The sequence below is a fragment of the Gorilla gorilla genome, chromosome 13 (assembly GCF_029281585.2).
Source record: "Gorilla gorilla gorilla isolate KB3781 chromosome 13, NHGRI_mGorGor1-v2.1_pri, whole genome shotgun sequence".
In the NCBI taxonomy this organism is placed as follows: Eukaryota; Metazoa; Chordata; class Mammalia; order Primates; family Hominidae; genus Gorilla; species Gorilla gorilla.
Genome location: NC_073237.2, coordinates 124,317,493 through 124,343,029, shown reverse-complemented (window position 1 = coordinate 124,343,029; position 25,537 = coordinate 124,317,493). Strand labels below are relative to the sequence as shown.

General features: G+C 54.5%; 2 protein-coding genes across 4 annotated transcripts in view; both read left to right on the top strand.

The window, feature by feature from the left end:
- EEIG1 (estrogen-induced osteoclastogenesis regulator 1) overlaps positions 1–19,364 on the top strand; it is a 40,121-nt gene extending 20,757 nt beyond the window's left edge. For 2 of the 3 annotated variants that reach the window (XM_004048666.5, XM_063696781.1), the window contains exons 2-11: positions 6,340–6,460; positions 6,661–6,690; positions 9,737–9,853; positions 11,857–11,903; positions 12,046–12,200; positions 14,516–14,620; positions 14,707–14,902; positions 15,370–15,491; positions 15,584–15,653; positions 17,012–19,364. In XM_004048666.5, coding sequence (XP_004048714.1) covers positions 6,340–6,460; positions 6,661–6,690; positions 9,737–9,853; positions 11,857–11,903; positions 12,046–12,200; positions 14,516–14,620; positions 14,707–14,902; positions 15,370–15,491; positions 15,584–15,653; positions 17,012–17,057 — 1,009 coding nt within the window. In that variant the 3' untranslated portion in view covers positions 17,058–19,364. Of the gene's footprint in view, positions 1–4,428; positions 4,448–6,339; positions 6,461–6,660; positions 6,691–9,736; positions 9,854–11,856; positions 11,904–12,045; positions 12,201–14,515; positions 14,621–14,706; positions 14,903–15,369; positions 15,492–15,583; positions 15,654–17,011 lie in introns of those variants that run through there. The other variant, XM_063696782.1, reaches the window with a different exon arrangement.
- A 2,033-nt stretch (positions 19,365–21,397) lies between these two features.
- On the top strand, positions 21,398–25,137 carry DPM2 (dolichyl-phosphate mannosyltransferase subunit 2, regulatory). The gene is made up of 4 exons (XM_004048667.3): positions 21,398–22,420; positions 22,715–22,804; positions 23,583–23,685; positions 24,457–25,137. The coding sequence occupies exons 1-4, from the start codon at positions 22,418–22,420 to the stop codon at positions 24,513–24,515; spliced, it is 255 nt and encodes an 84-aa protein (XP_004048715.1). The 5' UTR covers positions 21,398–22,417; the 3' UTR covers positions 24,516–25,137.
- The last annotated feature ends 400 nt before the right edge of the window (positions 25,138–25,537 follow it).

Sequence of the window (25,537 nt, the reverse complement as noted above, 5' to 3'; positions counted from 1 at the left end):
CCTCTGCACTTGCTGCTCCCTCACCTGGAGGGCTCTTCCCCTGTCTTTGCTCAGTCCCCACTTCAGTCGAAGCCTTGCTCAGATGTCACTGCCCTAAGGGCCATCCCTAACCCCCCACCTGAAGCAGCCACACCTCATCGCTACCTGCACTCCCCACTCACCTTCCCTGTGGTGTTCTCCATTTTTCTATTTATCTGACCTACCATGTATTTAACAGCTTTATTGAGATATAATTCACATACCACACAATACACCCATTTAAAGTGTACAGTTAAGTGGTTTTTAGTATATTCACAGTTGCACAACCATCATCACAACCAATTTTAGAACATTTTCATCACCCCAGAAGGAAATCCCAAACCCATTAGCAGTTACTCCTTTTCCCCTCAAGTCCCCTGTATTAGTCTGTTCTCACACTGCCATAAAGAAATACCCAAGACTGGGTAATTTACAAAGGAAAGAAGTTTAATTGACTCACAGTCCCACATGGGTGCCGAGGCCTCAGGAAACTTAAAATCATGGCAGAAGGCGAAGGGGAAGCGAGGACCTTCTTCACATGGCAGCAGGAGACAAGCAGCAGCAAAGGGGAAAGAGCCCCTTATAAAACCATCAGATCTCGTGAGAACTCACTCACTCATGTTAACAGCATCGGGGAAACCACCCCCATGATCCAATCACCTCCCCCCAGGTCCTTCCCTTGACATGTGGGGATCACAATTTGAGATGAGATTTGGGTGAGGACACAGAGCCAGACCATATCATCCTCCATCCCTGGCGGCCACCAATCTAGTTCCTGTCACTATGGATTTGCCTGTTCTGGACATTTCATATAAATGAGGTAATAAACTCTATAGTTCTTTCTGGCTGGCTGCTTTGATTTAGCTTCATGTTTTCAAGGTTAATCCCCAGTTAGAAGTGTGTCATTTCTCTTTATTGCTGAATGATACACCATTGTATGCATAGAACACATTTTATTTGTCCATTTACCAGTTGATGGACATTTGGGTTGCTTTCACTTTTTGGTTATGAATAATTCTGTGATGTACATTTGTGTACAAGTTTTTGTGTGGACACATTTCATTTCTCTGGGATATATACCTAGGGGTGGAATTGCTGGGTCATATCATAACTCTATGTTTCACCTTTTGGGGAATTGCCATACTGTTTTCCAAAGGGGCTGCAGCATTTTACATTCCTACCAGCAGTGTATGAGGGTTCCACTTTCTCCACATCTTCACCTTTGATTCTAGCCATCCTAGTGGGTGTGAAGTAGTATCTCATTTTAGTTTTGATTTTCATTTCCCTAATAGCTAATGATGTTGAGCATCTTCCTGTGTGCTTGTTGACCACTTGTGTATGTTCTTTGGAGAAATGTCTATTTGGATCCTTTGCCCATTTTTAATTGGATTTTTGTCTTTTTATTGAGTTGTGGGTGCTCTTTATATATTCTGGATACCAGTCCCTCATATATCTGATTTGCAAGTATTTTTTCTTATTTTGTGGTTTGTCTTTTCACTTTTTTGATGATGTCCTTTGGAGTGCAAAAGGTTTTTTGTTTGTTTTGTTTTTTCTTTTTTTTTTAAGATAGGGTTTCACTGTGTCACCTAGGCTGGGGTGCAATGGTGTAATCACAGCTCACTGTAACCTCAAACTCCTAGGCTCAGGTCATCCTCTTGCCTCAACCTCCCAAGTAGCTGGGACTACAGGCATGCACCATCACTCCTGGCTAATTTTAAAATTTTCTGTAGAGATGGGGTCTTGTTGTGTTGCCCAGGCTGGTCTCAAACTTCTGGCCTCAAGTGATCCTCCCACCTTGGCCTCCGAAAGTGCTGGGATTACAGGTGTGAGCCACTGTGCCCCACTAAAAGTTTTTAATTTTGATGACATTCAATATATCTATATTTTTCTTTTATCACATGTACTTCTGGTATTATATCCAGGAAATAGTTGCCTAATCCAAGGTCATGAAGTTTTACCCATATGCTTTTTTTCAACATTTTATAGTTTAGCTCTTACACTTAGATCTTTGATCCATTTTCAGTTAATTTTTGTATATAGCATGAGATAGCCCTGTGCACCACCAACCTCACACACGCACTTCATTCTCCTGCATGTTGATATCCAGTGTCCCAGAAACATTTATTGAAAAAACTATTCTTTTTCCCACTGAATTATTTTGGCACTGTTGTCAAAAATCAATTGACCATAAAAGTGAAGGTTGGTTTCTTTTTTCTGAAACAGTCTCCCTCTGTCGCCCAGGCTGGAGTGCAGTAGTGCCGTCTTGGCTCACTGCAACCTCCGCCTCCTGGGTTCAAGTGAGTCTTGTGCCTCAGCCTCCCAAGTAGCTGGGATCACAGGCACATGCCATCATACCTAGCTAATTTTTGTATTTTTAGTAGAGATGGGGTTTTACCGTGTTGGCCAGGCTGGTCTCTAAGGTTTATTTCTAAACCTTTGTAAACTGGATAATCTCAGTTGTATTCCATTTGTGTCTGTCCTAATGCTAGAACCACCTTTTCTTGATTATTGTAACTTTGTAGATATTTTGAAATCAAAAGCGTGCATTTTTAAATGATGTTTTACTTTTTAAAGATTATGTTGACTATTCTGGTCCCTTGGATTTCCATGTAAAGTTTAGGATCAGCTTGTCAAAGTTCTGCCAAGAAGCCAGCGTGGGGCTTTGATAGGGATTGTGATGAATTTTAGAACTATTTGGGAGTATCATCTTAACAACATGTCTTCCGATCCATGAACATGGGATGTCTTTCCATTTATTTAGATATTTAATGTCTTTCAGCAATGTTTTGTAGTTTTCCGGAGTATGTATTTTGTACTTTATTAAATTTATTCCTATGTATTTTTTCTTTTTGATGCTATTGTACGTGGAATTGCTTTCTTCTTTTCACTGTGTTTGCCAATATATAGAAAGAATTGATTTTTGTATATTGATCTTGTATCCTGCAACTTTTCTGAACTCATGCATTTTTATTTTTATTTTTATTTTTTGTTCTTTGTTTGTTTTGAGACAAGGTCTCACTCTGTTGCCCAGGCTGGAGTACAGTGGTTAGATCTTGGCTCACTGCAACTTCTGCCTCCTGGGTTGAAGAGATTCTCCCATCTAAACCTCCCGAGTAGCTGGAACTATAGCTACCTGACCTCAAGTGATCCATGCCCACCTCGGCCTCCCAAAGTGCTAGGATTACATACATGAGCCACCACACCCGTAATCATGTATGAGGCCAGGCATTGTGGCCCATGCCTGTAATCCAGCACTTTGGGACGCCATGGCAGATGGATCACTTGAGGCCAGGAGTTCGAGACCAGCCTGGCCAACATCGCAAAACCTCATCTTTACTAAAAACACAAAAATTAGCCAGGTGTTGTGGTACATGCCTGTAATCCCAGCTACTTAGGAGGCTGAGGCACGAGAATCACTTGAACCCAGCAGGTGGAGGTTGCAGTGAGCCGAGATCGTGCCACTGCACTCCAGCCTGGGCGATAGAGTGAGACTCTGTCTCAAATAATAATAATAATAATAATGGCCGGGTGTGGTGGCTCACGCCTGTAATCCCAGCACTTTGGGAGGCCAAGGGGGGGCAGATCACCTGAGGTCAGGAGTTCAAGACCAGCCCGGCCAACACAGTGAAACCCCGTCTCTACCAAAAATAGAAAAATTAGTCGAGCTTGGTGGTGGGCACCTGTAATCCCAGCTACTCAGGAGGCTGAGGCAGGAGAATTGCTTGAACCCGGGAGGCAGAGGTTCCAGTGAGCTGAGTTTATGCCCTTGCACTCCAGCCTGGGCAACGAGAGCGAAACTCCATCTCAAAAAAATAAATAAATAAAACAAAATAGTTTTTTAGTGGATTCCTTAAGGGTTTTCTGTATAAAAGATCAAGTCATCTGTTAATATAGTTTTAGTTCTTCCTTTCCACTACTAGGTATTTTTCTTATTTATTTGGTCTTCTTCTTTTTCCTCCCACCAGAATGTAAGCCAGTTACTGCTGTGGTCCGAGTGCCTAGAACAGGGCCTGGCACACACTGGTGCTCAGTTGTTTGATGATGAATGAATCATCATCATGAATGAATGAATAAGTGGAGCCAGCATGACTAGGCTCAGGTGATGCCCCCAGCCTAGGGCCCCCACTCCTGTGGCACCTGCCTATAGGGATTAGATCTGTCCCTTCCTCCCGTCTTCAGCCCTGACCTTTCTGCTTGTCCCCAGTCTTGGTTGCAGAGGGTTGTTGGAGCTCACCCTCCTAACAAGCTAGGTGCATTCTGGTGACATCACAGAGCCTTCACCGGGCCAGGCACTTTGCAGGATTCATTTCACTCAGTGCTCCCACAACAGCGGCCACGACAGGGGCGGTGTGCCCCAGTGAGTGTGCAGGGTGTGGCCCAGGTCTGCCTGCCCTCTTGACCTTTGTCACCGCCTTGGCAGGAGCACAGGGTAAGCCTTGGTCACGTCCTCAAAGCCTTGTGGAGCCTGGAGGGGGCTCCTCATAGAAAGTGAGGCTTAGGGGCTTTCATTGGCTAAGGAAACGGGACTCCCTCATTCATGCTGTTTCCTCCCTTTGGAACTGTCTCCTCCACCTGGCTACTCCCCAGGCTCATTCTATCCTGAGCTTGAATGTCACCTTCCCTGATTCATCTGTTCCCCCGCCCTCTCCTGGTGACACTGAGTCATCACTGGGTAAATACAGTCTGCAGTGGCTCATCCCAGCACCTGCTTGGCACTCAGAGACCTGGGCAGTGCCTCGGGGCACAGCAGGGTACTACAGGCCCCACAACACCACGGGTGCTCCTAGCCAGGCTTTCCCAGGCTCCTGAGCCAAAGTGGCGACTGAGAGCCCTGACTCTGAAGTCATACAGTCCTGGGTTTAAATCCTGCTTTGCCAGTCACTGGGGATATGAGCTCGAGTGGCGGGTAGGGTGGCCTTCTTTTGGAGCTTCAGTGCCCTCAGCAGTAGAAGGGGTGGCATAGAGCCCACCTTGCAAGGCTGCCATGCAAAGCAAACCTGGCGATGCTCAGGGGAGGCTTGGCTGCGGCCCTCTCCGACCCTCTGCCCCGAGGCCTCGATCTGGCAGTTAACCCACTCTCCTCGGGTCACTTCCTTAGCTGTCCCCTTGGTGGTTGTGCTTAGGTGGGATGAGCTGGAGATAACGTCTCTCACACTGTCTCTTCCCTTCCCTGGCCGCCCCTTCCTGAGCACGGGCTCTGCCAGGCAGGCTGTATGGAGATGGGGAGCTGCTCGGGGATGCAGAGCTCGGTTCTGCCACGTGCCGCTGCCACCCCCAGATCCTGCCAAGGCCCCCGCAGCAGTTGGGAGGGGCTTGGATGAGCTGCTGCCACTGGCTCCCACTCACTCCGAGGGCACAAAGCATCTCTCCAGTAAAGGGGTGCTGAATTTTTCAGCATGGTCATGCTCTCCAACTCAGGAGGAACCGGGGGCTAGAAGACCAGAGCCCTCTGCTTAGTGTTGGTGAAGCTGAAGCCCCCAGGTCGCTGTCTCCGCAACCAGAGTCCAAATGCTTGGGTTAATCCCCATTCTGCTCTTACCTGTGGTGGGCCTCAGGTGAGGCTCTTAGCCTCTGGGCCCCCCGTTTCTTTGACTGGGGATTGAGCTGATGATGTGGCTGCTCCATACAGAGGTTGGGAAGGTTTGGCATGACCACCTTTCTCTGGCACTTGGAGCAGGCTCCAGGGTCTGCTGGCTCTTGTGAAGTTCTTTGAACAGTGCCTGGCACATGGGAAGCACTGTGTGGGTATCAGCTGTTGTTACTATTGCCATTGTTGTTATTAGTGATGAAGAAGGCGGCTCTGGAGTCAGGAGGAACCAGGCTTCAGGCCCAGCTCAGCTATCTACTGGCTGGGAGGTGTGGGGCAGCTTGCCTAGCCTCGGTCTCTTCGTCTGTGAAATGGGCTGAGTAGTCCAGCCTAAGACTATTGTGAGGGTCATGAGGTGGTTGGCAGAGCCTGGCTTTGGAGGAGGTAATGGCAGTGCAGGGAACTGCCCAAGGTCTCAGAGCAAGGTGGCGGGAGCAGCACTGGGTACAGAGGGAGGCTCTGTAGGTTGCCAGGCTTCCTGGGGAGGGACAGCTGCCCTAGCTCACCTCACCCTTGCCTTGTGTTTGTCTCATTTTTATTACGTTTTCACTGTTGTTTTTACAACTACACGAGTACATTCTTGTGGTGAAAACACAGCTATTTTGTGACACAGAGTGAAAGTGGAGCTTCCCACCGCCTCAGTCCCAATGGGGAGTGCCATGTCCCTGGTACCACATGGAGTCCCCTGGCGCGGATGTGTGTGCCTGTGCTCACCTGTCGCCTCTGGCCCACAGGGAGGAGGTACAGGAGAACTGCGTGCGGTGGCGAAAGAGGTTCACCTTCGTGTGTAAGATGAGTGCTAACCCGGCCACCGGCCTGCTGGACCCCTGTGTCTTCCGCGTGTCTGTGCGCAAGGTGAGGCCAAGGGCGCATGTGGGGCTGCTGGGCTGGGCTATAGGCCCCTCCCCTCATGAGTCCGCACCCCCAGCTGAAAATGGGGTGAGTTGCTCTGCCCGTTGCCCTCCTCCCCTCAGATCTGGGGGGATTGCGGGAGATGCATGAGGTCCCTGGGATTCCGCAGTCAACTTGCTGCTTGTGTCTCCCTCCCTGTGCAGGAGCTGAAAGGCGGGAAGGCTTATTCCAAGGTAAGAGGGGCTGTGTGAAGGGGCAGTGGGATGGAATGGGGGGTGGCATGGGACAGGCACAAGGGAAGCCTCCAGCCCGTTTTCTGCCACAAGCAAGAGACACTCAGCCCTACCTGAGATGTGTTATTTTTTAGAAATATCTTTATTGATGGTCTTTGCACTCAATATAAAGGCAGCATATGGTTGTTGCAATATAAAAGGTACAGAAGTTCACAGAGCAAAAGGGCCAGTTTCTGTCCCCTTTCCTCTCTCCAGGCCTCTTTCTGGGACCCCATTATCGGGATAGATTAAGACCTTTCCAGACCTTGTAAGAAGAAAAAAAGGAAATATACCATACAAAGAGAGCAGCAAATAAAATGTATGCGTGTGGTTTAAAGAAATGCAAAATGAGCACCCTCTGTGTGTACTGAAGTGCATGCAAACAATATGATTTTTTTTTTTCCTCTGGAGACAGAGTCTTGCTCTGTTGCCCAGGCTGGAGTGCAATGGTACAATCTTCGCTCACTGCAACCTTCCCCTCCTAGGTTCAAGCAATTCTCCTCTCTCAGCCTCCCGAGTACGGCTGGGCATGGTGGCTCACGCCTATAATCCTGGCACTTTGGGAGACTGAGGCAAGCGAATTGCCTGAGCTCAGGAGTTCAAGACCAGCTTTGGCAATACGACAAAACCCCGTCTCTACTACAGATACAAAAAAAATTAACCAGGTGTGGTGGTGCATGCCTGTAATCCCAGCTACTCGGGAGGTTGGGGCACAAGAATTGCTTGCACCCAGAAGGGTGGAGGTTACAGAGAGCCGAGATTGCGCCACTGCACTCCAGCCTGTGTGACAGAGCGAGACTCTGCCTCCAGATAAATAAATAAATAAACAGATTTGCAGCTTGGTTTTTTACTTAATCCATCCTGGGCATCTTTTTGTGTTATCACAAATTTCCATGTGCTTTCTAATGGCAGCAGTGTCCCGTGGCATGGCTGGCGATGGTTGACTCAGCCAGCCCTGCTGCTGGACATGTGCGTTGTTACCAGGGTTTCACTGTACCCACAGACAGTTCAGCCCTACATAGTATTAAGAGCTTTTCTACTGGGCAAAGAGGGAGAAGACAGCTCTGGCTTTGAATAAGCCTGCTCTGCCTTCCATCCCTCTTCTCCATGGTGGACTCTTGGCCTCCCCTCCTCAGCTCCTGAGGCTTAGCCCAGTGGCAGGAGGGTGGGCTTCATCAGCCGGGAGGGGAAATGCCTTCGCCTCACCTCTCACCCGAGGGAGGTGCTATACAGGGCGCGGCCCTTCCCACTGACCGGAGCTCAGGAACTCAGCCGGCTGGGCCGTGCACTCTGCCCTGGCCCGGGGCGCTGACGTCCCTCTCCAGAAGCAGAGGACAGTATGGCTAGAACCAGGCTGTGGAGGGTGCTGTCACAGTGGAAACTTCTCTGATTCACACGGGTGAGGACAGCTGTGCAGCCAGGAAAGGAATTACCAGCAAACACTTGGGAGCATCTCACCTCCACTGGCAAACATTTACCAGGCACCCAGCACGTGGCAGGCACTGCCAGGCCCCTTCCCTTCTGTTCTGTAATTGAACTCCCGCTGCAGGCTTTACTCCCATTATACAGAGGAGGAAACTGAGGCCCTGAGAAGTGGCTGGACGTGGCGCTGATCAGGCCTAGTTTCAGTCCTGTCTCTGTTGGGTTAGCTGTTTGGCCCTCGGCAAGCTTCTTCCCCTCCCTGAACTTAGTTTTCTTTTCTTTTCTTTTTTTTTTTTTTTTTTTTTGAGATGGAGTCTCGCTGTCGCCCAGGCTGGAGTGCAGTGGCGCGATCTCGGCTCACTGCAAGCTCCGCCTCCCGGGTTCACGCCATTCTCCTGCCTCAGCCTCCTCCTGAGTAGCTGGGACTACAGGTGCCCACCACCTCACCCAGATAATTTTTTTTGTATTTTTAGTAGAGACGGGGTTTCACCGTGTTCGCCAGGATGGTCTCGATCTCCTGACCTCGTGATCCGCCTGCCTTGGCCTCCCAAAGTGCTGGGATTACAGGCGTGAGCCACCGCGCCCGGCCTCTGTGAACTTAGTTTTCTCATCTATAAAATGGGGATCACTCTGAGTCCATGGCAGGGCTAGGATCTGAATCCAATTCCCTGATTCTGGAATGTGTGCCCTGAACACTGCAGTAGAGACTTGCAGGCAGCAGTTACTTGACACTCATCCCTGATTGGTTCGGTTGGGTTCAAACATTGGTTCAAACATTTCGTTATCTATCTCTTCTGAGCCTGTTGTATCTGGAGCAGAGCTGGGCAGGAGGTGGTAAGCAGAGGCTCTGGGGCCTCCTAGACCCTTTGCAGAGGGAACCAGAGATGCCTTCCAAGTCCCCAAGTCTGGCACCACCTTGTCTCAATCTCACTTTCCCCTCCAGGTCTAGCAGACTTGGCCTCCATCCACAGGGCCTTCTTAGCGCATGCCCTCTTCGCACTTACTCCCACTTCCCTCCCCATCCCTCGATCCTCTGCCCAGAGTTCCCAACAGCCTGTTCAGACCCTGAACTCTGCCCAGCAGCCCCTCACTCTGGCCTCTACCAGGGCGCCTTCCCTGGGGCTCCTGCTCATCCTGCAGTGCCCCTCCCCTCCCAACCCCTGTGGGGGTGTCCCATCACTTTCCCCAGCACCCACTTCCCACAGGCCTTCCCTCCTCCCCTGCCTGCTGACCCGGCAGCTCCCGACAGCACAGCCTTGTTTCCCAGGGAACAATGCATCTGTGTCACGGACAACAATGTCCTTTCATGTCAGGCGCACTGGCCCCGGTGCACGCCGGGACGTGGCACAAAGGGTGCTTTGTGCAGCTCAGGGATGTGAGCTCCTGGCTTTGCCATGTTGGTGCTGCCGACCAGGGGCCTCTGTCCTTGGGTCACAGTTATGCAACAGTCAGTCGAGGCTGTGGGGCTGGCCCAGGGGCTTTGTCTGTCTCCCTCCCCAGCTTTTGCCAAGTTACCCTTCTGGGCTTCCGCCAGCCAGGAGCCCACACTCCCTCAGCCCTCCCACACGCTCCTCTCACCTCCTAGCTGGGCTTCGCTGACTTGAACCTGGCCGAGTTTGCGGGCTCGGGCTCCACGGTGCGCTGCTGCCTGCTCGAGGGATATGACACGAAGAACACTCGCCAGGACAACTCCATCCTTAAGGTACCAGGGATCCTGCCACCTCTGCCACCCTGACCACGGGATGGGGACAAACCAGGCTGCTCATCAGAACCCTCTGGAGGAGGGTTGTTAAAAATACAGGCCTTACCTGAATAGGTAGACATTGGGAAGGGGCGAGCCCTGGAATCAGGAAACCACTATCAGAGGGAGGCCTGGCTCCGCTGTTGGCCTCAGTTTCCCCATCAAGTTCAGGGAGGGGGCCCTGACAGTCTCCAGGGTTTGGCAAGCACCTGCAGTGGGTTCACGTCATGCTGACTGCATGCCCTCTCTTCTCTTGTGGTCCCCTGACAGCAGCCCCACGAGCTGTGTTATCTTTGATTAGTCCCAGCTTCAAATGGGAGGGAGTTAAGGCATAGACGTTAAGTCATTTGCCTGAAGTCACAGACAGAGCTGGCACCTGACCACCAGCCAGTTGACTTCTTGGCCCAGCTCCTAACTCTTCCCCAAGTGACACGTGGTAGCTTGGCCCCCAGTGGATTATCAGTGAAAATGATGGCTGCTGAGGGCCCCGGGGGCAGGTTTCCAGTGGACAGGGCAGCCCCACCCCCAGGCAGCTGCCTCGTTGGCCTTTTGGGAACAGAAATGTCTGGGTGTCCATCACCAGCACACCTCTCTTCCTCTGTTTCCACACCTTTCACCTGGCCGGGAAAACAGGCTGTCCTAACAGCGCCTCTGCAAGGGGACCCAGGAAGAGCCTATGGTATCTGGAGCAGAGCTGGGCAGGAGGTGGTGAGCAGGGGCTCTGGGGCCTCCTAGACCCTTTGCGGAGGGAACCGGAGATGCCAGAAAGGGTCCAGGCTGATTGTCTTGGGAGCTGGAGCCTTTTAGCCTCAGTCAGGCTGAAAAGCATAGGCACAGTAGCCCTGTGCACCTCAGGCCAGATCAAGGGAGCCTGGGGGCCAGGTAGCCTTGGGTTCAAGGGAAGCTCCCCCACATCCTGTCTGCAAGGTCTTGGGAGTCACTTCCCCTCTCTGAGTCTTGGTTCCCTCATCAACAGCCTTGGGCTAGCTAGGATGCTTTCATGGCCGAGTGAATAAGCCATAGAAAGCCTCAACCTAGTGGTCACCCTTTCTTTTTTTTTTTTTTGAGACAGAGTCTCACTGTCACCCAGGCTGGAGTGCAGTGGCACAATCTCAGCTCACCGCAAGCTCCACCTCCCAGGTTCATGCCATTCTCTTGCCTCAGCCTCCCGAGTAGCTGGGACTACAGGTGCCCGCCACCACGCCCGGCTAATTTTTGTATTTTTAGTAGAGATGGGGTTTCACCGTGTCAGTCAGGATGGTCTCGAGCCCCTGACCTCGTGATCCGCCCGCCTTGGTCTCCCAAAGTGCTGGGATTACAGGCGTGAGCCACGGCACCCGGCCGAAAGTCTCAACCGAGTGGTCACCCTTTCATAAGTGGTGACCTCAGGATCTGTGCCCCTCTTTTCCACCTGCTCATCCTCTGCCTGTCACTCCATCTCAGCCTAGATTTTAGGGCCCAAATCTTGCCACATTTGGGCTGTTGTTAGTTTGCAATGGCTTCATGCTTTTTCATCAGACTTTCACCAAACCCTGCCCACCACCTGCTGTGCCAGGCCCCATGAGCCCTCTTCCCTCTCCTGCCTGCTGGGTTGAGCTCTGTGGTCCTTACACAGGGCCGGGGGTGAGTGTGTGGCTTCACCATGGAGAAGCTCATCATCTAGGCCTGTAGCTGATGGCAGTCCACTCACTCTGCCAGGCGCAGGGCTGAGCCCAGGCCTCACCTTGCTATGCCCTCCCCTCTGGTCTGCCAGGCAGGCCTTGGTTCCATCTCTGTCCTCCACACAGGGAAACTGGGCTCAGAGAGGTTAGTGGCTTTGCCAGAGCCCCCAAGCCAGGAGGGGGCAGAGAGACAGGATTGGAATCCAAGCCCTTCTGAGGCCAGAGCCGAAAGGCTGCAGGGGGCCCTGCGCCTGGGCGGGCTGTGGGTGGCCAGGGCATAGCTGATTGCTCCCCTCGCCACAGGTCACCATTGGTATGTTCCTGCTCTCTGGAGACCCCTGCTTCAAGACGTGAGTGCTGGCACAGGCCTAGGGAGCGGATGGGAGCCCAGTCCTGGGCACTAGGGGTGGAGGAACAGGGACCCTGGGTGTCCTCTGTTTTCGTCTGGTCCTGAAGCAGGGCACCCTAGTCACACCTGTCTGTCTTCCCAAGGCCACCATCTACTGCCAAGTCCATCTCCATCCCAGGCCAGGATTCCTCCCTGCAGCTGACGTGTAAGGGTGGTGGGACCAGCAGTGGTGGCAGCAGCACCAACTCCCTGACTGGGTCCCGGCCCCCCAAGGCCCGGCCCACTATTCTCAGCTCAGGTACAATTCCTTATCTGTCTGCCCCTCCCCTGCTAGCGGCCCGAGGAGTTTACCTCCATGTCATGCCCAGGTCCCCAGGGAGACACTGACTGAGGGGAGAGTGATGGTGGGAGGGTGTTTGCATGCTCCTGCTGGGCTGATGAGATCTGATCACCTTGTGCATGCTGGCTGTGGTGCTAGGCCGTGAGATCACAGCTGTGCCCTGGACTGAGACTGATGTGGCCTCCCCATCCTCATGGCCCTGCAGTCTAGCAGAAGAAACAGGCCTCAATCAAGCCATAGATAAATGCATGTCTACCTGCAAACAGGATAAAAGCTGGGGAAGACAGGCCCAGAAGGTGGGATCCATCCGGGGCCAGGGAAGGCTTCCCTGAGGATGTGGTATCTGAGCTGCATTCGGGGTGAGGCACAGTATACCTGGCAGAGGGACGTGCTGGGTCTTGCTCTCCCACATACTCTATGACTTTGACTGGCCAGCTTGCGTTTTTCTGTCTCAGTGTTCTTTGGAAAATGGGATTGGTAATAGCAATTACATCCCAGGTCACTTTGGGGATTAACTGTCCACATGTGGGCACCTGCCCAGCACATGGTAAGCACTCAGTGGGCACTCTGTTTTTTGTTTATGTTTTTTTAGACAGAGTCTTGCTCTGTCACTAGGCTGGAGTGCAGTGGCGCAATCTCACCTCACTGCAACCTCTGCCTCCCAGGTTCAAGCATTTCTCCTGCCTCAGCCTCCCGAGTAGCTGGGACTACAGGCGAGCGCCACCATGCCCAGATAAACTTTTTTTTCTTTTTTTTCTTTTTTTTGTATTTTTAGTAGAGACAGGATTTCACCATATCAGCCAGGATGGTTGCCAGGATGGTCTCAGTCTCCTGACCTCGTGATCTGTCTGCCTTGGCTTCCCAAAGTGCTGGGATTACAGGCGTGAGCCACTGCGCCCGGCCGGGCACTCTGTTTTTATCAAATTATCACTGGTACTAATGTTATGAAAAATGTGAACGAGCCCCAACCCCCAGAGGAGATGGTGTGGCAATTAGGAGGAGGGGGTGTTGCCAGGACAGGAGGCTCTGGCCTGCCCCCAAGTGTTTGCTGGGCCCCCTCAACCCTAAGCAGGGCCCCCAGAGGTATAAGCCTTGGACTGCCTCCAGGCTGATTAGTGAGCAAGGTGTCACGTGACAACCCTGATTTGTCCCACAGGATCAGTTAGAGCACAGGCCTTGTGTGGCCCAGCAGATGCTTGCCGAGTGATTCTGCCTCTGGGAACTGAGAGTGGTGAGGGACCCTCTGACCTCAAGGGCCCAGCTTTCCTCCACTCCCTTTTCCACTGCAGACCCAGCCAGCTGAGGCCCAGAACAGAAAGCTGGGGGCTTCCCAGCACAATTACTCTCTCCAGCCCGATTGGGGTTCCCCAGAAGAGAGATGTGTCTGGGGACTAGGCCACCCCAGCGCAGGTGGTGCCTTCGTGTGAAGTAGAAGAGGCCCCTCCCCCAGGCAGGGTGGGACTTGAGTGCCCACTTGCCTCTGGAGCTGGCCTCCCCCCATATGCAGAGAACCTGTTGAGGACTTGAAAAGCCACATAGTTATGGATGGGCACACAGGCCAGCCTGGGGTGTCACAGGCCAGCCTGGGGTGTGTTGGGCGGGAAGGCAGGTGGATACTCAGAGCCTTGGGTAGGTCCCACCTAGTCCCTTTTGCCTCCTGTTGGGGAGTGCCAGGAAAGTCTGTTTTGAAGTTGGGCTTATGGGTGACTTGGGACAGGACTGTGGGCCTGTCCCTTTGGGCCAGACTGCTCGCCCTCACCGTGTCCCTTCCACTCCAACTCCGCTGACCCAGGCCCCTTCCAGCCTCGGGGCCTCTGCCAATGCTGTTTTCTGTGCCTGGAAAGCCCTTGCCCTCTTGAGGCCTTAGCTGGCTCCCTCCAGCAATGTGTCCTGGAGGTCTGCCATTAAGGCCGTCTCCTTGGAGAAGCCTCCCCTGTCCCCAGACTGGGCCAGAGCCCCAGTAAGCACTGGTCCCTGCTGTGCACCTCTCACTGCGGTTGTGGGTAGTGGAGGCAGTTTTTGTTCAGCGTTCTTCTTCCTCGCTGACCTGTGGTGGGCACCCCACCCAAGTGTGTCCTCTGTGGAATGAAGGGACCTGGGTTCGGAGGGTGACCTATGGCTCAGGCTGGTTGCTGCTCCTCTGAACCTGTTTTTCAGTCTGTTAAATGGCGCCCTGCCATGGGAGGCTCTGTGAGGGCACGTTGTGAAGGGCGACAGTGAGCAGCACTGGGTGACCCCTGTCACCTCATCCCCTGCCCCTTCCTGCCTTCCAGGGCTGCCAGAGGAACCCGACCAGAACCTGTCCAGCCCTGAGGAGGTGTTCCACTCTGGCCACTCCCGCAACTCCAGCTATGCCAGCCAGCAGTCCAAGATCTCCGGTGAGTGGCTGCCTGGCCCTGCCCCCGTGGCCTCCTCCTTCCTCGGGATCCCCCATTGTGATGCTCCCCTGCGTCGCCCCTGACAGGCTACAGCACAGAGCACTCGCGCTCCTCCAGCCTCTCAGACCTGACGCACCGCCGCAACACGTCCACCAGCAGCAGCGCCTCTGGGGGCCTTGGCATGACCGTGGAGGGCCCTGAGGGCAGTGAGCGGGAGCACCGGCCCCCAGAGAAGCCACCACGGCCACCCCGGCCCCTGCACCTGTCCGATCGCTCTTTCAGGTGAGGCCTACTGCTTGGTGCCCCCTGGAGAACAGACCTCTCCCGGTGGTGCCTTGAACCTCCGCTTCTTTACCTGTAACACAGGGACCGTAAGGTCCCCACCTCAGAGGGTTGGGTGGTGACGATTCCATTAGCTGATGGCCCTGAAGGGTGCAGCCATGCCCGGCGTGCAGCAGGTTCTGTTCATGGCTGCTCTTGCGGTTTGTGGATCGGACAAGAGCACGATCTGCTAGGTGGCCTTAGGAAGCTGACTTACCTGCTCATTGCCTGGCATCCTCGTCTATAAAACCTGCTCATGATGGCAGCTGCACCCTATTGTGCATGTGAGGTTTCAGTGAAGTACAGCACGGAACGCACAGGGACATTCTGAGCGCCGCTGCAGCTGACTGGCATTATTGTCGTCGTTCTGTGCTTGTACCTGTTACTGCCCTGACCGTTGTGACTTGTCCCCCCACGACCTGACCCAGGCGGAAGAAGGACTCGGTGGAGAGCCACCCGACCTGGGTGGATGACACGCGGATCGATGCGGATGCCATCGTGGAGAAGATCGTGCAGAGCCAGGACTTCACAGACGGCAGCAACACCGAGGGTGAGCCGTGCCGGGCTGGTGGGGGCGAGGCCACCTGCTCCAAGGGCTGGCCCTGCCGCGCTCAGCCTCCATCCTCCCCTGTGTCCCCACAGACAGCAACCTCCGGCTGTTCGTGAGCCGCGATGGCTCTGCCACACTGAGCGGCATCCAGCTTGCCACCAGGTAGGGCAGGCTTAGGGAGGGGTCGTCGGGGCGGCTGGGGCTTGGGGGTGAGAGCAGAGTCCCCACAGTCCACTCACCTGGCCTTGAACGCCAAATCTTGTTGCCACAGTGTGACCCTGGGCCTGTCATGTCTCTGAACCTCCCTTTCCCCATCTGTCAGGCGGTGTGGACACCACCACCTCACCTGGGAGCCTGGGGCAGTGAGGGCACGGACAGGTTCGGTGGGTTCCCACAGTTCACAAGGTCACCTCCAGCAGTGCCTGGTGCAGGGCTCGGCACACGGCAGGGGCCTCACACGCATTTATTTAGAACCCTCCCTTCCACTTCCTCCCAGCTCCAGGGACTCAGGAAGAATGGTGGTGGTGATGCCTCATGGGTTTACTGAACAAATCTTTCCCTAGCACCAGCTAGGCACTAGGCCCTGAGCGAAGGCCTGGTTCAACGCAGGCTGCTGCCTACACAGCATCCACAGATGGCGGGGGTAGATGGGACCAAAGTTGCGGGAACGACAGTTTATAGAGTGCTGCGTCACAGACATTCATTTGGAGCATGTTGACTATGTGCCTGGCTCTCCATGTGCTTTGGCTAACCGAATGAATGAGCGAGTGAGCGAATGAGCTTCCCACGGGCAGGCTGCTGAGGGCAGGTGGGGAGCCCGCCTAACATCCACATCCCCAGGGAAGAGGCGTGGCCAGGCCGCTGCGCAGAAGCTACCCTCTCACGCTGCTCTGCTGACTCCTGCTGGCCACGGCCTGGAATGGCAGCCGTCACCTCCCAGAGGGTGGGGGTGAGGGGGCGGTGAGCAAGAAGGAAACTGAGGGGCTGGCTTCCTTACGGGTTGGTAAACACACCCCTCCCTGGCCCCCTCTGAAAATGAGGAAGCATCTTGGGGAAAGAAACCAATCTGGTTGGGAGCGAGATCACAGCAGAGCTACATGCTGAGCCCCGAGAGTCCCCGACTCCAGGGCTGGGCCTGGGCTCGGCAGGGAAAGGAGCTGACCAGGTTTCCTGACTTCCCACTGCCCTCTTGGTCACCCTCACATTCCTCTGAGCCTCGGTTTCTTCACCTGTCAAGTGGGGCAGGATGCAGTGACTCCCTGCCGAGGTGACCGTGAGGATGGGGTGGCACAGCCAGATGTGCCCGGAAGGGCTCTGCAGGCCCCACAGACTCTGATGCTTACTATCTGTGTCACTGTGGGCAAAGGACTTACCATCGCTGGGGCTCGGTTTTAGCCCCTTTGCAACACAGGGCTGGTTAACAGTACCTGCTTGTGAAACACCTCCAGAGGCCTGGTCCAGTGGAGCGCTCAGGAAATGGGGTATCAAGGGGGACATGCTGACCTGTCTCTCACCTGCAGGGTCTCTTCTGGGGTCTACGAGCCAGTTGTGATTGAAAGCCATTGAGGAGCAGGTGTCCGGGCTGGAGAAGAGTCCTGCTTTCTCTGGAGTCCAGACCTGTATCATTCCATGAGGAACTTTCCCCTTCAGATCACCTCTGCGCCACATCTCATCCATGCCTCCTCCATGCACTCCAGTCCACACTCCCCGTAGCATCATTCCATTGCCCCTCCCATCCATGCTGGGACCCTCCTGGCCCACCAAGGCCCAGGCACCACTGTGAATATTCTCCTCTGAACCACTAGAGGGCAGGCCAGGCGGGCCCGTGCAGCTTGTGGGCAAGAAGGAGCTGGCAAGGACCGGCGCTGCTCGAGACTGACCCAGCCCTCTGGCTGAGGACATGCAGCGGCTCCTAAATGTAGAGATGCCTGTGGCTGAGGGGCCTCTCTGCCTGTGTCCCCACTCACTCCAGGAGCACTGGCTTTGGTCACGTCTTAGCAGCAGGGCCTTGCTCCGTTGTTCCCTTGCCCTGGTGGTGGGGGGGCCAGACCGCCTCCGGAATCCTGCCACCTGTGACTGTCTGACTGCTTAGTGCTTCAGCTGTCCCTTCCTTGTGTCCTGGGGGACCTGCTGGCGGCCTCTTCCTGGGAGCCATGACCTCAGACCCCACCCACACTCCAGATCGAGACCCCTGCCTCCCCCCAGCAAATGTCCTCCCGCTGCCTTGCAGCCTGCACTTTGCACATGCTCACCCCCAGCACAGTCCCGCTGGCCCCTCACCTCCCCTTCCCTGAGCCCCTTCGCAAGGACTCCTGGTCACTGCCTGCTGTGCAGTCAGAGGCCCAGGGTCCAGCAGCCCGGCGGGAACGGGTGCTGCCTCTCCCTCCAGTTAGCTCCAGCTCAGGTCTGAGACCCGTGCTGAGAAAGGTCTGAGCACCGACCGTGCCCTCTGCCCAGGGCTGGGTCCTGAGCAGCTGGTTTTCCTGCAGGAAGGTTGGAGCAAGCAAAGTCCTTCTCTGCCCTCAGGGTCAGCTGCCCAGACTGGGGCGGATGCCAGAGAGGCAGGTGGGCTGTGGCTGGACTGGTCCGGAGCTGGCTTCCTTGCCAGAAAAGCCTCAGCCTTCCTCTGGAAGCATCCCCCGTTCTGGGCAAGGGGGAAGGGCTCCTTTAAGGGGTGTGCTTTCCCAGTGGGGAGCAGTCTGGCCCTGCCCCCTACTAAAGCCTCTGCTCTCAGCACTTTCCCCCAAGTCCTTGTAACTTGCTTGAAGGTGGGTTCTGGCTGCCAGCCAGTCCCTGGACAAACTCTCCTGCCCCTTTTAAATTTCACTCATTTTGTATAAACCCAGCAGGCTGGTGTTTACTTAGCCCTGTAGCTTTTTTCATTTTTTCTTTGCGTCTTTCTTCTTGAGTTCACGGTTCAATATTGCCTCCTCCCCCTGGTGAGGGGAGGTGCTGCTTTTCTGCCCCACCTGCCGGCTGGTTCCAGCAGCACTGGGGCCCAGCTGGGGGGCCGGGATGGGGGCTTCTTTCTCTGGGAGGGGTGCAGGTGCCCTCCCCAGGCTGGGAGGGTTCCTTCCCTAGTTCCCCATCTGCCCCCGCTGGTGAGAGTTGGGCTTCTTGGTCTTGGAACTCCCTGGCATTGGGACCAGAGCATTTCCAGCATTTGTTGTTGTTGTTTTACTCACCTAACCCTTAGAAAATGAATGTTAGAAGGTGCCTGCCGAGGCGGGACAGAGTGTTTGCTCGGGCTGGAGAAGGCTCTGCTCAGCCCTGAGAGTCCCTTCCTGCCCCACCGATACTGGCACTTTAAAAAGGAAGCTGACCGCACAGTGTCCAGACGAATTGGCCCCCAGAAGATGGGGAGTTCTGTCCTGCCCTTCTGTGTCTGCGTGACCTCACCCAGCCTAGGAGGGAGGTGCATTCAGGGTAGATTTTCCTCTCATTCAAAGTTCTGGGGCTTTGGGCGGAAAACAGCCAGCTTTGGCGCTGTTGGGGAGACTCCTCCAGACCAGGAACCCCAGAAGGAGACAGAGCCTGCCACATCCTCCCACGCCAGGCCCTGGGCCAGGGTGATTGGACTGAGAATTTGGCCACAACCAAATTGATGCTGGCTGGAACCAGAGGCCAGAAAGCCTGGCCTTGTTGTCCCCATGTGGGAGCCCTGTCCTCAGCCCTCTTGTCCCCTTGAGCTCAGTGAATTCCCACCAGGTGCCCACAGCTCCTGGACTTCAAATTCTATATATTGAGAGAGTTGGAGAGTATATCAGAGATATTTTTGGAAAGGAATTGGTCTATGCAATGTCAGTTTGGAATCTTCTTGAAAGTTTAATGTTTTTATTAGGAGATTTAAAGAAAATAAAGGTCTACAATATCTTTAGGGGTTTTTTTTTTCCTGTTTACCGCACAAACTGACCACATGGCATGTCTGTCAGGATGGAGGGTGTCCATGTTCTCCTCTTGTCTTTAGGGAGGTGATAAGGAGATGGGCGGAGGGGTGTTTTTTTCTTTGACTCCCCTCCTTTCTAACAGAATGTTGCCACCACTGCTTGAGTGGGCTGTTTGTTCCTCTGTCCCAGCTTCTGTTGTAGAAAATAACATTGTTAGGGGAACTCAGCCTAGTGGCAGCGTCTTGGTTTAGGGAGAAAAAATTAAATGTTTCGGTTTTTGTTTCTTTTGCTGTTTTGTTTTTACCTTGTTACTTTATCATACTGACTTTAGGGTCAAAGGCAACATCAGAAGAAGTCAGATATGTATAGTGACATTCCAGGGGTGGGGAAGGTGTAGGGGTCCAGGGTTCTCCCGGTCTTGGCTACAGGCACAATCATCACCTTCATCGTTCCAGATTCCTGGGGACAAAACTGAGAAGATCGTTACCTGCCAGCCTCATACGGAGCAAAAGCTCTGTCCTCAGGGCCAAGTTCTAACCACTGCTCTGTAGACCTTCTCTGCAATCAAGTGGCCTCTAAGGAGCATGCCTGAGGACAAATAACTGTGCCTCAGTTTCCTCACCTGCAGATGGGGTTATCAAATAACACGAGTGTGCAGCCTGACCTGTAGGAGGTGTGAGTGTGTTCCCAAACTAAAGCCCCAGGCTGCCATCATTTACAGGCTTGGCTTGCCCTGGGCCCCTCACCCCTGTTTCTGACCGTCCCAAGTCTCTCTGGGACAGGCAAGTCACTCTGGTTCTTTAATAAGCTTGGAGGTGTTGGGAAGCTTCAGTGGTACTGGCCAGGCCAGGAGAAATCAGGCCACCAGGGCTCCATCTCTATCCTGGGATAGCATTCACCCCACTCCTCCTCAGGGCTGACCCCGACTCATGGCCCCTTTAAACCCTGAAGGCCGATTCTGCCCCTTCTTCTGTTATATGCACAACTGGGGAAGGAGGTAAAAGTGGGCTCCTAGGTGAGCCTAAAGTCTCCTGAGAGATAAGGGAAAAGAATTGGACTGTAGGTTTAAAAAAGTTGCTCTTGGCCGGGCACAGTGGCTCACGCCTATAATCCCAGCACTTTGGGAGGCTGAAGCAGGAGGCAGATCACCTGAAGTCAGCCTGACCAACATGGAGAAACCCTATCTCTACTAAAAATAGAAAAATTAGCTGGGCCTGGTGGTGACTGCCTGTAATCGCAGCTACTCAGGAGGCTGAGGCAGGAGAATCGCTTGAACCCAGGAGGTGGAGGTTGCAATGAGCCAAAATCGCGCCATTGCACTCCAGCCTGAGTGACAGAGCGAGACTCCGTCTAAAAAAAAAAAAAAAAAAAAAGTTGCTCTTGTCAGCTTTGGGAGGGCAGACTCCATAGTTGGAGATGGGCTTCCAACCAACCAAGGAGATAAATGCCAGAGGGAGCGAACCATGCCAGGCTCAAAGCACATCTCTCCCCAAACCCCCCAGGTGGAGACAGCAGGCCAAAGGCCTCCACGTAACCCCTCAGGGAGGCCTGGAGTCCAGGTGCTGTACTCCAGTATCTAAACAGTCACTGAATCTTAAAGCTGACAGGTTCAAAGCTCTTACTTTGGGCCGAGCGCAGTGGCTTACGCCTGTAATCCAAGCACTTTCGGAGGCTGAGGTGGGTGGATCACCTGAGGTCAGGAGTTTGAGACCAACCTAGCCAACATGGTGAAAACCCATCTCTACTAAAAATACAAAAATTAGCTGGGTGTGTTGACACGTGCCTGTAGTCCCAGCTACTCGGGAGGCTGAGGCAGAAGAATCGCTTGAACCCAGGAGGCAGAGGTTGCAGTGAGCTGAGATCATGCCACTGCACTCCAGCCTGGGTGACAGAGTGAGACTCCCGTCTTGGGGAAAAAAAAAAAACTCTTTCTTTGGGCCAAGCCTCCACCGAGTGCCAGGGATACAGCAGCAACCTCAGACCCTACCCTCGGAGCTGACAGGGCCGGATCAACAATTGCATCAGTGAATGAAAAGGCACAGGAGGCTGGGCACCGTGGCTCACGCCTGTAAACTTTTGGAGGCCGAGTTGGGAGGATCGCTTGAGCCCAGGAGTTCGACACCAGCCTGGATAACATAGAACTCCGCCTCAAAAAACAAAAAACAAAAACAAAAAAAACCTTCCCGACTGGCTTCCCTGAGGAACGTGGCGTCCCAGTGAGACCGGATGGGTGAGGAGCAGCCGGCCTGTGAGTGGTGGGGGACCGCGTTCCTATCTCGGAGCTGAAGAAGCGTGGAAGATGATCTGGCCCAACATCTCTTTGTTCTCAGAGGAAGGGCCTTCCAAGACCGGGGAGGGGCCTGTGCGTGGGTCCCGGTCCGAAACGTGTCTGGGCTGCTGCGAGAGGCAGTCGGTGAAGGAAGGGAGGGGACATCCGAAGGGTGGCCCGGGAGGCCGGGCGATGGTGAGGAGGGCGCCTCCTCTCCACCAATCCAAATCCTCCCCATCCATGCGGGCTAGGGACAGACCCTCCCCCGCCCACCCTAGGCTGGAAAGTGAACGTTCTCTGCACCTCTCCCACCTACAGATTAGGTAGGGCACCCGGTTTCCGTGTCGGCTTCACCACTGACTCGGAATGGGATCTACCTTTCTCTGAGCCTCGCTTTTCCCATCTGAAAAATGGAACTTCCGATCCCGCACTCCCATCCCACTCTGGCCCCGGGACTCTGGGATACTTAGAGATTGGCTTTTGGTGGGGCGGCGACAGGACTGTGGCCATGAAGGCCAGGGAGTCTGGGTCCCCAACTCGGTCCCATTCCCTAGAGAGATTCGGGCAGCAACCGGCCCCACAATGCTCTTGAGAACTACACTTCGCCGATATGCAAAGGAGAGGAGGCGGTTCCTGCTAGTCTCCGACGAGGTGGGCCCGAGCAGGCCTGGGGACTACGACTCCCGGCGTGCTCCGCAGTCCAAAGCCGGAAGAGCGCGGACCCGGAACCGGATGTGGCTTGCGGCTCGGGTGGCTGAGCGCGCGGGGAAATGGTGAGATTGGCACCGTGTGCCGGAGATAGGGGCGTCTGGGGGTGGGGTCCCGGGTCTGCTCAGGAGCTGGGGCATGGGCACTTGGAACGGGGATTGCTCTCCCGCCCCCACTATTGTACGGACGGCAACGCGGAGGCCTGGCATTCTCTCCCAGCCTAGAAACTGATCCCTAGTCAGCCCTCTACCATCTGTTGAATGGGAAGCTTAGACCGTGATCGGGCCGCGACGCCCCGCTTCCATTAGTGCGCCGAAATAGAGGGTCACTTCGTCAGCTGAGACCTCCCTTTTCTCCAGGCCACGGGGACAGACCAGGTGGTGGGACTCGGCCTCGTCGCCGTTAGCCTGATCATCTTCACCTACTACACCGCCTGGGTGATTCTCTTGGTATGTCATTCTCCCCGTCCGCTGCTCACCTTCCCCGAGCCCTGGCACCGCCAGAGCAACTACTATATAGGCTCTAGGCACGGCGCTGGCTTCATTGCCTGCCTCATCTCTTGAACTCTCCAGAACAACTCTATGAGGAAGATGCCAGTGGTACCGCATTTTATAGATGAGATAGCTGAGGCTAGGGGAGAAGGATCTGGCCCAAGATTGCATCCTTAGCCGCTACACTTAAAACTCTGTTTCCGGCTTGCTTTGACTTTTGGGGGAGTTCTGTTCCTTCTGGGTTAGCCTGCTGACTCTTAGGCATGGCAAACGCCAGTGATATTTGTGAAGGCCTTTAGGATATTTTTTTCTTGTGGGAAAACTTGTTGGCTATTGCTTAAGAAGTGCAGTGTGTCTGGAAGTGCAGAACTTGGTATCCTTTAGAGAAAAAATATTAGTGAAGAAGCCCTGGAGGCCCAGGTTGGGAGTCAGTCGAGGATTCCTCAAGTACCATTTGCTAGGCTGTGAGGTGCCTTAGGGCAGGTCTCTTGTGCCCTGTTCTCTTGTCCCCACCACCAACCTATAGCAGGCACCAAAGCAAGTGCCCGGTAAATACCAATAAGAAATTAAGGAAGGAAACAAACCACGACACCCAAATGCCGTAATCTTAAAGAAAAGCAAATGCAGTCCCAATCCTCTGAATGGGTCAGCCCCTTAGATGGAGGAGGTGGTACGGTTGGGCTTGGGGGCTCGGCAAGGCAAGCAAGACTCACCAGAGCTCTGCCCTCGATGCCAGCCATTCATCGACAGTCAGCATGTCATCCACAAGTATTTCCTGCCCCGAGCCTATGCTGTCGCCATCCCACTGGCTGCAGGCCTCCTGCTGCTCCTGTTTGTGGGTAAGTCATCACCTCCTCCCCTTGACCCTGGGCAGGGTTTCAGGAAGACCCCACCTCTGAACATGCTTCCACACTTCGGCGGTGCTGGAAGCTGCTTGCCCCGAACTCACCCGTGGGGTTTTCCTGTTCATCCTTCGAGGCTGCCAGTCAGTAACCTCTGGGTTTCCTGGTGCCCCAGGCTTTTTGGACTCCAATGACCTGTCCCCCTCTTTCCTGCCCCCAACCCCATCATCACTCTGCTCACACCTCAGTCACCCTCTTGTCACCCTGGCTTCTAATTCCTGCACCTCTCTCTCATGGCTTCCTAGGGATGGGGACTGTGTCTCCATCATTACTGCACATCTAGAACAGGCTGTGGCACTGAGGCTGTGCTCAGAAAGTCATTTGGATGAGTCAGTCAACAGCTGGGTGCCTGGATGATGGGTGGATGGATGGGTGGGTGGGTGAGGTGTAGGAGGAGGTGGGTAGGTATGTAGGTGGACAGACAAGTGGTTGACCGGGTGATCGATAGATGGGTGGATCTTGTTCCCCTTGGAATCTGAAACACTAAATGCAGCATCTTGCCTGAGGCAGGCACTCAGTTGGTGTTTGTTGAGTGAATGTGAGTAGACATATGCCTTGACGAATGACTAGGGAGATAAGCAGGTTCCCCGGAGGATGGTTGGGTAGGTTCACAGCCCTGCGTGTGGGTGGCTCTGCTGTGTCATGCCCTGGCCTCCCAGCAGCCCTGAGCTTAGATCTTACGTGGCCTTTCTGGTCTGTGTATCCCAGGACTGTTCATCTCCTACGTAATGCTGAAGAGCAAGAGAGTGACCAAGAAGGCTCAGTGAAGGTCCCGCAGGGATGAGGCTGCCAGCCCCTTCTCTGCTTCCCCTCCAGCACAGGGACCAAGTGGGGGAGCCTGCAGAACCTGTCCAGGCACAGTGGCTCCTCAAGCCTGCCTGTCCTGCACAGTCCCCATGGCATGGAGCTTACCCCTGACTGACTGGAGCCCCCTCCCCGACTCCCACTTCCAGAAGCTAGGAGGGAGGGATACCTGGAAGACTCCGGTCACCTCCTTCTTGCTCAGGTCCTAAAAGATGCTGGTCCTCCCGACCTCACTCTCAGACTCCCTGCCACCTTTTCCCCTGGGTTCTGCCGTCTTGCTCACTTCCCCTCCTGTCACATGCTGACGTTGGACTTAGCAGGTTCTAAGGCCGCATGTGTGACCTCTCTGACTTCTCTTCCTCCACCAAGGCAGCTTTCCTTACCCTGACACAGCCCCAGACCCCACAAAGCCTTCTGGACCTGGAAAGCCTGGGGAAGGACTGACAGACCCCAGGACCAGCCCTGGGGCTCAGGGCAGCCACCCCGGGCCGCTGACCGACTGACCTCTCCTCACGGAGGCCCAGCCCCAAAGCCCCAGGGCTGGCCCGTTTGGGACAGCTGACCAATAAACACTGATGGTGTGTTCGTCTCTGTGCCGTGTTTACCCAGGGTCGGGGCTGGAGCGGGCTGGGAGCGGTCTTGGGTCAGGAGATCCTGTACAGTAGGGGTGACTCGGGGGCCTTCTGCCCTGACCCTGTGCGCTGGGGATAAAGCAGGGACTGGGACAGATGTGCTTCCTACCCAATGGAGCTCACAGCTGGGAGTCATTGGAGGCCCTGGCACCCCTCTGCCATGCCTCCCCTGTGCCAGCTTGGCCGGGTTGGATTTATTACTTTAGGGACCCTTGGGCCACTCACCTAAAAACCCCACAGCCCAGCTTAACGTGGCCCTGAGCAGTGAAGGCTGCTCTGTGTTCAGGTTGGCTGGACTGGCCCAGCCCCCAGCCTTCCAGTGGTCCCACCGTGCCTGGGCAGCTGGCTCTCCC

Coding starts and splice junctions, on each gene's coding strand:
- DPM2 (XM_004048667.3), top strand. Junction 22,805..23,582: donor CCGCCTGGGTGATTCTCTTG/GTATGTCATTCT, acceptor CCTCGATGCCAG/CCATTCATCGACAGTCAGCA. Junction 23,686..24,456: donor CCTGCTGCTCCTGTTTGTGG/GTAAGTCATCAC, acceptor TGTGTATCCCAG/GACTGTTCATCTCCTACGTA.